Source organism: Scleropages formosus, chromosome 2 (assembly GCF_900964775.1).
Source record: "Scleropages formosus chromosome 2, fSclFor1.1, whole genome shotgun sequence".
Classification (NCBI taxonomy): domain Eukaryota; kingdom Metazoa; phylum Chordata; class Actinopteri; order Osteoglossiformes; family Osteoglossidae; genus Scleropages; species Scleropages formosus.
In genome coordinates, this window is record NC_041807.1 from 41,468,016 (window position 1) to 41,480,868 (window position 12,853).

The window sequence follows — 12,853 nt, forward strand, 5'->3', positions numbered from 1 at the left end:
CCCTCCAAAACAGTTGTTATGCCTCTGTTTAGACCTGTGACACTGCAATCGGAAGGTTTCTGTGACTTAAATCCCTCCTCCTACTGCAATACTCTTGGTCAAGCCAAGGTACTTTCCTTGAACCAATGCAGTAATAATTACCCTCCTGTGTCAGTGTAAGTAGCTTAGTGTACAAACCTCACTTTTTGAGTTTGGAGAAAAGTGTCAGATGAATGTGTAACCCACAGCGCCCAGGACATCCATGTGACACGAGCTTGAGCCCCAGGTACAGTTGCAGGAAGGTGTTGGGAAAGTGTCCTCAGCGTAACAAGAGGAGCGAGTGATGTTGGGTTGATGAAGATGTAGGGTGTGAGGCAGGAGCCGAGGGCGTTGTGGTGTCAGTTGCAGCTGGTGAGGAGGAGAGAGTAGCGGAGCGGCTCAGGAGAAGGAGTCAGTTGACGGCCAGAGAGCCGCGAACTCTTCCGCGAACCCACCGGAAGCCCAACCACCACTGCAGAGATATTGCTAAGACCAGACATTGTGCTGCTGCCTGAAGCTTCTAGACTGTTTGTCTACTTGGAGCCTACAGTCCAATGGGAAGAACGCATGGAGGAGGCCAGTTAGAGGAAGAAGGTGAAGTGTGAGAAGCTGGTGAAACAAAAGGGCTGGAAGAAAAAAGTGTGTGTCCATCGTAGCATCTACAAGGGGTCTCCAGGGAGGGAAGTCATAGTGTGGAGCCTTCAGTGTGTTAGGTGTCATGGGGCGTGGAGGAGGTAGGTTTAGTACTGCGTCTCCAGAGAGGACATCTAGAGCGGTGTGGGTCAGGAGGTGTGAGCTGTGGGTTCGACAGGACAGCGCAGATCAGCAAAGTCAGCCAGTGGTAAAACAGCTTGAGCACAACAGCAGCCAATGGCAGAACTGGAGGATGGCAAAAGCAGCCAATGGAAAAACAGCAGAGCAGCAAACACAGCCAATAGGAAACTGTCAGATGAGAACCTTCCCGCTGTTTCTAGGAGCAACACGACTCGTCCCGAGAGAGCGGGAAAACACTGGAGGAGGCGATTCGTACCCGGTTTTGGACAGGTGTGCCGTGACGGAATCTCGCTCAATTGTACCATTTCACTAACAGTAAAATTTCATCCACAATTTTCACACTGAATATTAATAATGAAGACACCAGAAACTCATTGTTGCTCTTTGCTTTTATTTACTGAAATTGATAAACAAGCTGACAGGTGAGTTTGCGCAGTTAAATCACAACATTAAAGCCGCACGTCACACGTTACTAAGGAGTGCATTGAAAGCGAGGAGAAGAAAACAAGCAGTACTGTATATAAGTGAACTGAGCTCACAATCTGTGCTCTAACAAAGCAGGAGATCTTATGACCAAGACAATGTACAGGAACTTAAAGTGAGCCCTTATCAACCCAAGAACACACTTCGTTACCCTGAATTCCGGAACTCTTCACCACATAAGTGATATCACATTCATGCATGTCTCCTTTTCCTTTTTTAAAGATGTCGGTAACTTTAAACTTCTCATAGGGTGGAATTAGTACCTCTTCTTCCGTTTTAAATGCTGAATATGGTGTAATATTGGCTCCATAACATGTTGAGATTATGAAACATGTTTTTTTCCCAAATTTCAGAGCCTCAGATTTCTTCATGGAGCTGGATGTAAAAGCACCAAATCGAAATTCTCTTCCAACTGCTGCAGTTTCATAAGACAGTGTGGTGCCTCTATAGGTGGTCACACACTCAAGTTTTTTATTCATCTTGTTCATCTCGTTTTCTCTAAGTTTCCATATTGCATCAGTTAATAGGAAGTATGCAGACTTATATGGGAAATTCTTTGATACAGGATTTCTAACTTCATCATTGAATTTTTGGTAAAATGATTTTCCACTTTTTTCCATCTTTGTTTCCATGGTATACAAATACAGTGCCATATTATGCAATGGTGTCAGACCTGTAGTGTCAACGTCTTTTTTTGCTAATTTTTTTGCCCCTTCCCACAACTTGTTATATTCTTCATCTTGTTGTTTTTCCTTTTCTAGGATGCCTTGCACTTCGTCAAGCATCTTTTTAGAACAGGATGTATACATGTAGTCCACTGTATTTGGAGCCATGTTTAGTTTTATTTTCTGCGAGAATTTTGAAATCACCTGCATGGTAAAGTATGAAGGTTGAAGTGATTGCTCCCAAGCAATATGAGCATTTATCAATATGAAAACATGCACACGTACACACACACACACACACACACACAATCACACACACTCACACTCATTTTGTCCAGCCTTACCTTGTTGATGAGTCCTGCGTTCACACTGTTAGTGATGTGCAGGACAAGCAGCACAGTAAACATCAACAGCAGGCTTCCCTTCATGATTGGGCTGCAAACCTGTGAACGTGAACACACACACACACACACATATACACAGAGTACAGCAGTCATATGAACATGTTATGGCTCCTTTCAGTAAAAATAATACTGGAGTTGTATGAATGAAGGTGTTTCTATCATTTATGAAAGCAGAAAACTTTAATTCACTGGTAGTTTGGTTTTGACAGGTGATGGACAAAATGTAAGAGTATCTTCAACCTGTCATTAAAATGGTCATTGTCACTACAATCAGTAATGCGTGCTTTAATTGATCTTTATGTGAAAAAAAAAAAATATATACACACACACATCTTCAGAACCGCTTCTCCCATACGGGGTCACGGGGAACCGGAGCCTAACCCGGTAACACAGGGCGTAAGGCCGGAGAGGGAGGGGACACACCCAGGACGGGAAGCCAGTCCGTCACAAGGCACCCCAAGCGGGACTTGAACCCCAGACCCACCGGAGAGGAGGACTGTGGTCCAACCCGCTACGCCACCGCACCCCCAAAATATATACATATATACAGAATTCATTGCATTGTTCTGAAGTCTGATAAAATGTATTTTTTGTCACAGTGAAAAACACTCTAGAACCTACAATGTAGTGTGTTTGTACCCTGACTCAATGAGTCCTTCCAGAGGCCATCAAACTTTTTTGACGTTCCTCACACTCATGGCCACTGATGGAGGCCCACAGCAGAAGGCGGACAACACCCTGCTGAATGGGAGTTCCCCACACACACTTATATTTTATGTTTGTATTTACATTAACATTCATTCATTTATCAGACCCTCTTCTCTAAAGCGACTTCCAATGAACTCTATGTAGTGTTATGAGCCCACACACCTTATTCACTGCGGTGACTTACACTGCTAGATACATTACTTACAATGGATCACTCATCCATACATCAGTGGAACACACACACTCTCTGTCACTCACACACTATGGGGGAACCCGAACAGCATGTCTTTGGGCATATTATAATATCATCATACATTTATTTAAATAATAAATGATGCAGTTCCAGTCATAAGTAACTTGAATGTAACTATAGAAAAATAATTATAGTAAATCCATAAAAATATGTTTTAATGTAGTAGCTTTAATATACACACACACTTTCAGAACCGCTTGTCCCATACGGGGTCACGGGGAACCGGAGCCTACCCGGCAACACAGGGCGTAAGGCTGGAGGGGACACACCCAGGACAGGACGCCAGTCCGTCGCAAGGCACCCCAAGCGGGACTCGAATCCCAGACCCACTGCGCCACCGTGCCCCCTTAACTTTAATATAATTTCACTGAAAATATTTTTACTTTTTATTGTATTGTTTAATAATTAAATTCTCCATGTTTATGAGAAAAGAAATAGTTTACCCTGTCAGTCAGCCAGTGTCCTTCCTGATTCTGTTGGGTGTCTGCTCTACTACTTGGATGATTTGGGACCTTTTGTACCATGGTATGTGCAAATGAAGACCCTGCGTACTGTCCTCTCATTGGTGTGGACCTTGTTGCAGATGAACATTATCAGGACCTCATTGTAAATGAAGTGCTCCAAGTGATAGAAAGATACACTTTCAGAAGAGCAAGAATAAGAACAGTATTGCAAAACATATGATATTATTCTGTGAGATGAGTGAGCTGTGTTCAGTATCTTAAGTGAGCAAAATTCTCCCTATTCTGCCTGCTGTGGTGCAGTTAAATTAGCGTGAGATATTACAATAAGTAATTCCTTCTGGTTTTCATACCAACAAATACCTTGACATGTTCCTTACGTAGTTGTACATATTGTGTATTGACATCTCTACTCTCAGGCAATGATTAACTGATGAAAGATATTTATGGAAAAGTTAATGAACCTGATGACATCTTGATACAGTTCCATTCACTCTATTTGATGTGCTCACTATACATTAGTATAGAATTCAGAATAAATTCTAGCAAGAAAGATTTAAAATTTAATCAAGTTAAAACAAAAAAAAAATAGAATTTGCTGTTAGAAGACTTGATTTTGGTGACTGAGGCAAAGAGCTGAGTTTTCAGGGAGAGAGGAGGATGGGGTGGGAAGAGATTTTAGACAAAGTAGAATAATTGTGTCTAAGTGTTTCCTTTGCAGAGAGGTGCAGTGATGCAGTGGGTTGGACCAGGTCCTGCTCTCTAGTGGGTCTGGGGTTCAAGTCCTGCTTGGGGTGCCTTGCGATGGACTGGTGTCCCGTCCTGGGTGTGTCCCCTCCCCCTCCGGCCTTATGCCCTGTGTTGCTGGGTAGGCTCTGGTTCCCTGGGACAAGTGGTTCAGAAAATGTATATGTATGTGTCCTTCACTGTAATGCTCTGAATTTCAGTACTTCATTATGTTCCTTCACTTGATTCTTTGCACAGTTCAACACACATAAACACACGAGTTAAATTTTGCCCACTTTTTGTTTCCTTCTCAGGTTCGGGCACCTACTTTAATTCTTTTGGACTTCCATTGATACAAAAAACCATATAAAATATGTTCAAATTTAAAAATATTTTAAAATAAGTCTGGCTGTCTGCACAATGGACAGAGCACTGGGAGGCTGTTACAAGGTAGAACTGTCTTTTTACAAACGTAGGGAATGTTCTTATCTGTATGACCACAACTTAGCAACGGCGTATAACAGAAGGAACTGTGTTTCAGGACAGAAATTCAAATAGTTTTTTATCAGTGGATGGAGCAGCTCCTTTGAAAGTCTGGAACTTCATTATCTGATCACATACTCATTATTTTATTTCTAAGTGTCACACCACATTTTCTTATTTTTTAAGTTATGGTCAGTCTTCATGTATGACATGTTAATACGTGTTGCGTAACATCTGCTGAAATACATATGTTATATGTAAATTAACTTAAAAGTTACCTTAGTTCTTAGTGTGAAAGGTTTCAGCGATAATTTTAAAAGAGCAGTGTTGAATGGTTTTTACTTTCAAAGGGTAGTAGTTTTATTCTCAGAATTATTACATATCTAAAACCTTTACAACCTTTTTTATTTTATTCAGCAGAAAAGGCATGAGTCAAAACAACACAAAGACAAACATTACATTTATTTACATTTACATTTATTCATTTAGCAGATGTGTTTCTCCAAAGCGACGTGTATCTGAGAGAAATACAATTTGTTCATTACCTTAGGAGAAAGAGACATAGTTGGAGACATGTGATTCTTAAGTAAACTTAGTAAACTTAAGTAAACTTAAGTAAACAATACAGGAGTAGTGGCTGTCTAAAGGCATATCTGGGGATGATCATAAAGTTACGGTGCATGAACATTTACACCATACATGAGCTGGAGAGATCTTGGGTGAAGTGAGTCCAGAAAGGATGAGTTCCTAGACCCTTCTTGAATGCGGACAGAGTTTCAGCAGTCCTGAGTGAGAGGGGGGAGGTCATTCCCCCACAGCGGAGCCAGAACTGAGAACCTCCGCGCTTTACTTTTTGTGCGCGGGACCACCAAGCGAGCAAAAGTTGACAAGCGAAGGGGTCTGGTTGGGGTGTAGCGGTTTATCAAGTCTTGTAAATATCTGGGAGCAGCTCTATTGATGCATTTGTAGGCAATAAACAGGGTCTGAAATTTGATTCGGGAAGCTACAGGAAGCCAGTGCAGAGAAACGAGTAGAGGAGATACATGGGAACACTTTGGCAAGTCAAACACAACTCTTGCAGCAGCATTCTGTATCAGCTGTAGAGGTTTGATGAGAGTAGCAGGAAGGCCACGCAGGAGAGAGTTGCAGTATCCAGACGGGAAGTCACCATGGCCTGGATAAGTAGTTGGGCAGAGTCAATTGTGAGGTAGGGACGGATCCTATGAATATTATGCGGGATGTATCTGCAGGACTGGGTTGTGGCTTCGATGTGCTGAGAGAAAGATAGACTTGAGTCGATCGTCACTCATAGACTTTTAGTTGAGGAGGTAGGCAAAATGAGTGAGTTGTCCAGTTTAATTGATAGATCATGACAGGAGGACAGGTCAGCTGGCCAGAATCTCTGTTTTGGAGAGGTTGAGTCGGAGGTGGTGATCATACATACGTGAAGAGATGTCCGACAGGCAGGCAGAGATGCGTACGGAGATGTCTGATGCACCAGGTGGAAAGGAGAGGAAGAGCTAGGTATCATCAGCATAGCAGTGGGAGGCTACGACCGGACCGAGGGAGGAGGTGTAGATGGAGAAAAGAAGAGGACCCAGTACCGAGCCCTGTGGGAGAGTAGTTGAGAGAGGCAGAGAAGAAGAATGAGTGCTCCACCAGACCACTTGATAGGATCTGTCAGACAGGTAGGACTCAAACCATCCTAGTGCCGTTCCTTTGATCCCAAGGTGACTAAGAGAGGATAGTAGAAACTGGTGGTTAATAGTGTCGAATGCTGCAGACAGATCAGGGAAGATGAGGACCGAGGAGAGGGAGGCGGCTCAAGCAGACTGAAGAGCATCAAACACCACCAGAAGCGCTGTCTCCGTGGAGTGACCAACTTTGAAACCAGACTGATATCCAGTGAGGAGATGGTTCCGGGCAAATAATTCAGATAGTTGATCACAGGCCACCCGCTTTAGAGTTTTAATGTATTTAGCTGGGGGTGGGGGTGCGGTGGCGCAGCAGGTTTGACGGGTTATGCTCTCTGGTAGGTCTGGTCTTCGAGTCCCGCTTGGGGTGCTGTGTGACAGACTGGCGTCCCGTCCTGGATGTGTCCCCTCCCCCTTCAGCCCCACGCCCTGTGTTGCAGGGTTAGGCTGCAGCTTGCAGCAGTTTCAGTCAGTGTGTGTGTGTGTGTGTGTGTGTATTTAGCTGAATAAATAAATAAATACAGATTCAGGTAAATACACCATAAGGAGCAAAGGTTACAGTATTTAGCATAACTGGTCATGCAATACTGAAGTTCACAATTAATGGACAAATTGTATCTTTGCTGAGATGTACGTCACTTTGGAGAAAAGTGTCTGCTGAATGAATAAATGTAAATGTAAATGTTCCAAAAGGTTGACAGAAATCATATAAAATTAATTAGAATTAAGCTGAGGTGAAATGTTGACTTTTTTAGGAGGAGAAAGTGAGACTCTTGGGGGAACCACATATTTCCTGGAGAAACTTCTATGGTGGACATATTCTTCCCAGATTTGTACAAATGGTGAAAATACATTCCATGAATTAACAGGAACAGAATATGTGCTGTGATGTAACAAGAATGTAAATGGGACAAATCAAATGACGTGTGACCAGGTACATGACAAACCTTACATGTAAAGCACAGGTGAAGCTACAAATGTCCTGTGAATGTGTCCTTCACCATCATCTTCCCCTTAAAAACTCTGAGCCTTTCTTTTTTAGTAATAATAATAATAACATTCATTCATTTATTCATTCACTCACACTGTCTGAACCACTTGTCCCATACGGGGTTGCGCGGAGCCGGAGCCTAACCCGGCAACACAGGGCGTAAGGCTGGAGGGAGAGGGGGCACACTCAGGACAGGACACGAGGCTGTTTCAAGGCACCCCAAGGGGGACTCGAACCCCAGACCCAGGGTAGAGCAGGACCCGGTCCAACCCACTTCACCCTCCCATATACTACTACTACTACTACTAATAATAATAATTTTAACCACCTTTCCTGATTAAGGTTGGGGGTGTCAACAGCGTACCTTGGAATTACTGAGCTCAAGACTGAGGCGAAGTGCACCATGGATAGGGTGCTGGTCCAGTGCAGAGTCGCCTCACACGTGCACAGACTCGCTGACCCATTTACACACTGCGGGCAATTTAACGTCAGCAATTATTATAATAATTATTAAAACCCATTTTTTGTTTACTGCAGTTTTTCATGATATCTAAACTTCATTAAGAGACAGGAATCTATTCATTTGGTCAAACAGGGAAACTTTTTGCATTTGCAAATGTTGTGCCCATAGTTTGTATTATTTCCAACTTTATACCCATGTTTTTGATAGATATCCATCTCAGAAGACTTGTGTGTGCATGCGTGCATGCATCTGTGTGAAGGATCCTTGTCATAAGGACAGTGAAAACATTCAGCCCCTCCAGGTTGTCTCTGAGTGACCTCCAGGTGGCGCTCTGCTCCTACAGCCCGGCACTGGGACTGAGGCTCGCTGAGGGCACTGTGTCACTGTGACTCCAAGTGAACATCAACATCACCCTCCATGGAGGTCCATCGTACTCGAGCCCAGAATTTCTCCTTTAGAACAAGGCTGCAGAGGTTGCATTTTGATAATTTAACGAATAAATAATAATAGCAATAATATGTAAGGATGATGGATTAACGGCCCGTTTGGACACATGCAGTTGCACACGGTCACCAGCTGAGTGCTCATCTTTTCAGCCTGAGGGCTGGAACACTGACATGTCAGAAGTCAGGAAACAGTCTGAGTCACAGTAAGTACCTTGCAGTCAGTGTATTTTGTTCTCTGTAGTTTATTTTCAGCTATTCTGTCCTTGTGGTGATGTGGTCAGCTCCCAGAACTCGTTATTAAGGTGCAAATATATGCAGAGGTCCCTATGGTGGCGCAGTGGGCAGCACTGGTGCCTCACCGTTCCTGAGCTGTGTAACGAGCATGAGTTTGAGTCGAGCTGCTGCATTTGAGGTGGGATCTCACCATGGTCTGGACCAGGACCGGTGTTCTGTGTTGTGACACAAGGGTGTGATGCAATGTCAGCCAATAATGAGTCTGAGTAACAAATGTAGCCAGAAGAAGAAACAACAAGACACCAGAAACTCATTGTTGCTCTTTGCTTTTATTTACTGAAATCGATAAACAAGCTGACAGGTGAGTTTGCGCAGTTAAATCACAACATTAAAGCCGCACGTCATACATGTTACCAAGGAGTGCAATGAAAGCAAGGAGAAGAAAACAAGCAGTACTGTATGTAACTGAGCTAAGCTCACAATCTGTGCTCTAACAAAGCAGGAGATCTTATGACCAAGACAATGTACAGGAACTTAAAATGAGCCTTGATCAACCCAAGAACACACACGGGTACTCTGAAATCCGGAACTCTTCACCGTATAAGTGACATCACAGAACATGCTTCCTATTTCGTTTGCACTGGACACTTTGGTAACTTTAAACTTCTCGTAGGGTGGAATTAGTACCTCAGCTTCATTTTTAAATGCTGAATAGGGTGTAATATTGGCTCCAAAACATGTCCTGATTATAAAACATGTTTTATTCCCAAATGCCTGAGCCACAGTTTTGCTAGTGGAGCTGGAAGTAAAAGCACCAAATCGAAATTCTCTTCCAATTTCTGCCTTTTTATAAATCAAAGAGGTTCCTCTGTAGGTGGTCACACACCGTGGCTTTTTGTTCCTGACCTCCACCCTTTTCAGCATCCATATTGCATCGGTTAATAGGAAGTGCTCAGACTTATATGGGAAACTCGCTAATGTGTGGCTTTGCCAATTTCGCACTGCTTTATTGAATGTTTGATAAAAGGGTGGTGTGACGTATCCCATGGTATATGTGTATATTGCAATGCGATGTAGGTGTGGCAGATCTTTCTCTGTGTGAACACTGTATTTTTCAGCAATGCTCCAAGCTTTTGCAAAATTTGCATTCATCATTTTTTCAGCAGACAGCAAGTATGTCACTTTTTGTAGCATGTTGTTACCACAGTGGCCATAGGAGTCATCCACCGAGTTGGGGGCCATGTCAAATTCCACTGTGATCCCCTCTGAACTGTCCACCAGCTGCAATGTGGAATACAAAGGAGGAAATGAGTGCTCCTCCCATGGAATATGGACATTTATACAGCATGAATGGAAAGATTCACACACAGTAATACACACACTATACATCTTCTCACATACAAACACACTCACACACTGTGTCCAGCCTTACCGTGGTGATCAGTCCTGAGTTCACACTGACAGTGATGTGCAGGACAAGCAGCACAGTGAACATCACTGGTAGACTTGTCTTCATGATTGGGCTGCAAACCCCTGAACGTGAACACGCACACGGAGTACAATAACTACACGAGCATGTTATGGCTCCTTCCAGTAATTATACTGGACTTGTATGAATGCAGGTGTTTCTATCATTTATGAAAGCAGAAAACTTTAATTCACTTCTCATTTGGTTTCGACAGGTGACAGACGAAATTGAAGAGTTTCTATAACCTGTCATTTAAATTGTCATTGTCACTACAGTTAGTAATGTGTGCTTTAATTTTAGCTTTATGTGAAGTATATACTGTATAACCCTAACTGTAACATGCCATTCTGTATAATAATTGTATTACAGGTACACCTGGTGGCATAGTGGCTAGAGCTGCAGTCTTGGACCCAAAAGTTGCAGGTTGAGTTCCCACCTTTAGCTGTTGTGTCCTTCAGCAAGGTATTTACCGTGAAATGCTCTAGTAAGATTACCCAGATGTTTAAATGGGTTAACAATTGTAGGTACCTTAAAATACCTTAAAACTGTAAGTTGCTATGGGGAATGTGTCAGGTAAATGAATAAATCACACACACACACACACACACACACACACACTGGCTGAAACCGCTTGTCCCAAGCACGGTCATGGCAAACAGGAACCTAACCTGGCAATACAGGGCGCAAGGCTGGAGGGGGAGGGGACAGAGCCAGGCACCCAGGACTCGAACCCCAGACCCACGAGAGTGCAGCACCTGCACCACCGCACCCCCCTAAATGAATAAATATGTTATATAATATGTAACACTGTAGAACCTACACTGTACTGTGTTCACACCCTGGTCCCTGTGGAACCCCTGAAACTTTGATGTTCCTCACACTCATGGCCACTGATAGTATAGAGGACCCTGGGTCTTATTAATATACTTTTTTAAATTTACATTCACGCATTTAGCTGACACTTTCTCCAAAGAAACTTATAATGTTAAGGTTACAATTATTTACCCATTTATACAGTTGAGTAATTTTACTGGAGCGCACACACAGACACACACTTTCTGAACCGCTTGTCCCATACAGGGTCGCGGGGAACCGAAGCATACCCGGCACCACAGGGCGTAAGGCCGGAGGGGGAGGGGACACACCCAGGACGGGACACCAGTCTGTTGCAAGGCGACCCAAGCGGGACTCGAACCCCAGACCCACCAGAAAGCAGGACCCAGTACAACCCACTGCGCCACTGCACCACCACACCCCCTTTACTGGAGCAATTTAGGGTAAATACCTTGCTCGAGGGTACTACAGTCAGAAGTAATGCTCACACCTGCAACCTCTGGGTCCAAAGGCAGTTACTCTAACTACTACACTACCAGCTGTTTCACTGTGATTCTTTTAGGATCCTAAAATCAGTCACGCTTTGCGTGCATTTCACATTATGATGAATTGAACCACACAGTAAAGCCCCAAAAAACAGCTTTTTGAGCATGTATATATATATATATATATCTAAAATGCCTTGTATAGGATACAGTGAACCATTATTGGCTGTTAAGAATAACTAAATCTATAAATGACCAATTAAATTCTTTGCTTCTGCTGAAATCATTAATTCCTATCAATTAAGACGAACTGAAATTGTTCAGTCAGGATCTTCATTGCATAAAATGAATCTTTTTCCCAGAATGCAACATTCTATTTGTAGGTAATGCAAAGTTCAATGTATTTAAATATTAGAAACAATACAGTTGTAATCATAAAGAACTTTAATTACGTTAAATGAAGGTCTGACATGTGAAAAGCCCCAAACATAATTACAATTTGTTAATTTACCAGTAAATGATTTTGGAATGTAACTCAATAATTCAGTTCATTTATGGGTGGTTTTGAAAAAATATTTCAGCATACCTTTTCAATGAACCAATGAAGTGTCCTTCCAAATTCTGTGGGATGTCTGTTCTACTACTTGGGTGGTTTGGTACCTTTTGTACTGTGGCACATGCAAACTAAGACCATGCCTACTTTCATCCCATTGGTCCAACGCTATCAGAAACTTTTTGCTAAAGGAGTGTTCTAGGTGGCAAAGTGGATAACTATCTAAGAAATAACAACAAAAAGAACAACAAAAAGAAAACAACTTCTAAATATTAATAAATTAAACAAGATTGTGTTCCTGGTGTCCACAAACTTAACAGAGATTCTTTAGGCCAAAGTCTGAATTGTACAATGAAGAAAGTCAACATGTCTTCATAATTTTCACTAGATGTCACAATATCAGTATGCAGTGAGTTAACTGAGTTCAGTATCTTAAGTGAGGTAAATATTCAGCATGGTGACACTGCTAAATCCTCCTCACCATGGTATAAGACCCTGGTGGACCAATACGACACATGAAAGACCCATTGGTAAGTTGTCCAGCACCTTTATGACACATGTCCACTTGTTGGTGACCGGGCAGGGGGACCTGAAGTGTTCTTAGAGTATTCAAGGAGTTCACTGTCCCATGCACAAATAAATGTATCTGTTTGAAATAAATCTCATTCAGCGCATCGAGTTTCAAACCCAACTCGACTTTCATTCAAAGC

General features: G+C 42.7%; 2 protein-coding genes across 2 annotated transcripts; both read right to left on the bottom strand.

Annotated features, from left to right (window-relative positions):
* Positions 1-1,174: 1,174 nt before the first annotated feature.
* LOC108923259 (NAD(P)(+)--arginine ADP-ribosyltransferase 2-like) lies at positions 1,175-3,782 on the bottom strand. Its single transcript, XM_029249857.1, has 3 exons — positions 3,749-3,782; positions 2,285-2,383; positions 1,175-2,144 (listed from the first exon to the last, which is right to left on the bottom strand). The coding sequence occupies exons 2-3, from the start codon at positions 2,366-2,368 to the stop codon at positions 1,386-1,388; spliced, it is 843 nt and encodes a 280-aa protein (XP_029105690.1). The 5' UTR covers positions 2,369-2,383; positions 3,749-3,782; the 3' UTR covers positions 1,175-1,385.
* A 5,142-nt stretch (positions 3,783-8,924) lies between these two features.
* Positions 8,925-10,045, bottom strand: LOC108923250 (ecto-ADP-ribosyltransferase 5-like). The gene is made up of 3 exons (XM_029247105.1): positions 9,986-10,045; positions 9,379-9,646; positions 8,925-8,938 (listed from the first exon to the last, which is right to left on the bottom strand). The coding sequence occupies exons 1-3, from the start codon at positions 10,043-10,045 to the stop codon at positions 8,925-8,927; spliced, it is 342 nt and encodes a 113-aa protein (XP_029102938.1).
* Between the last annotated feature and the right edge of the window lie 2,808 nt (positions 10,046-12,853).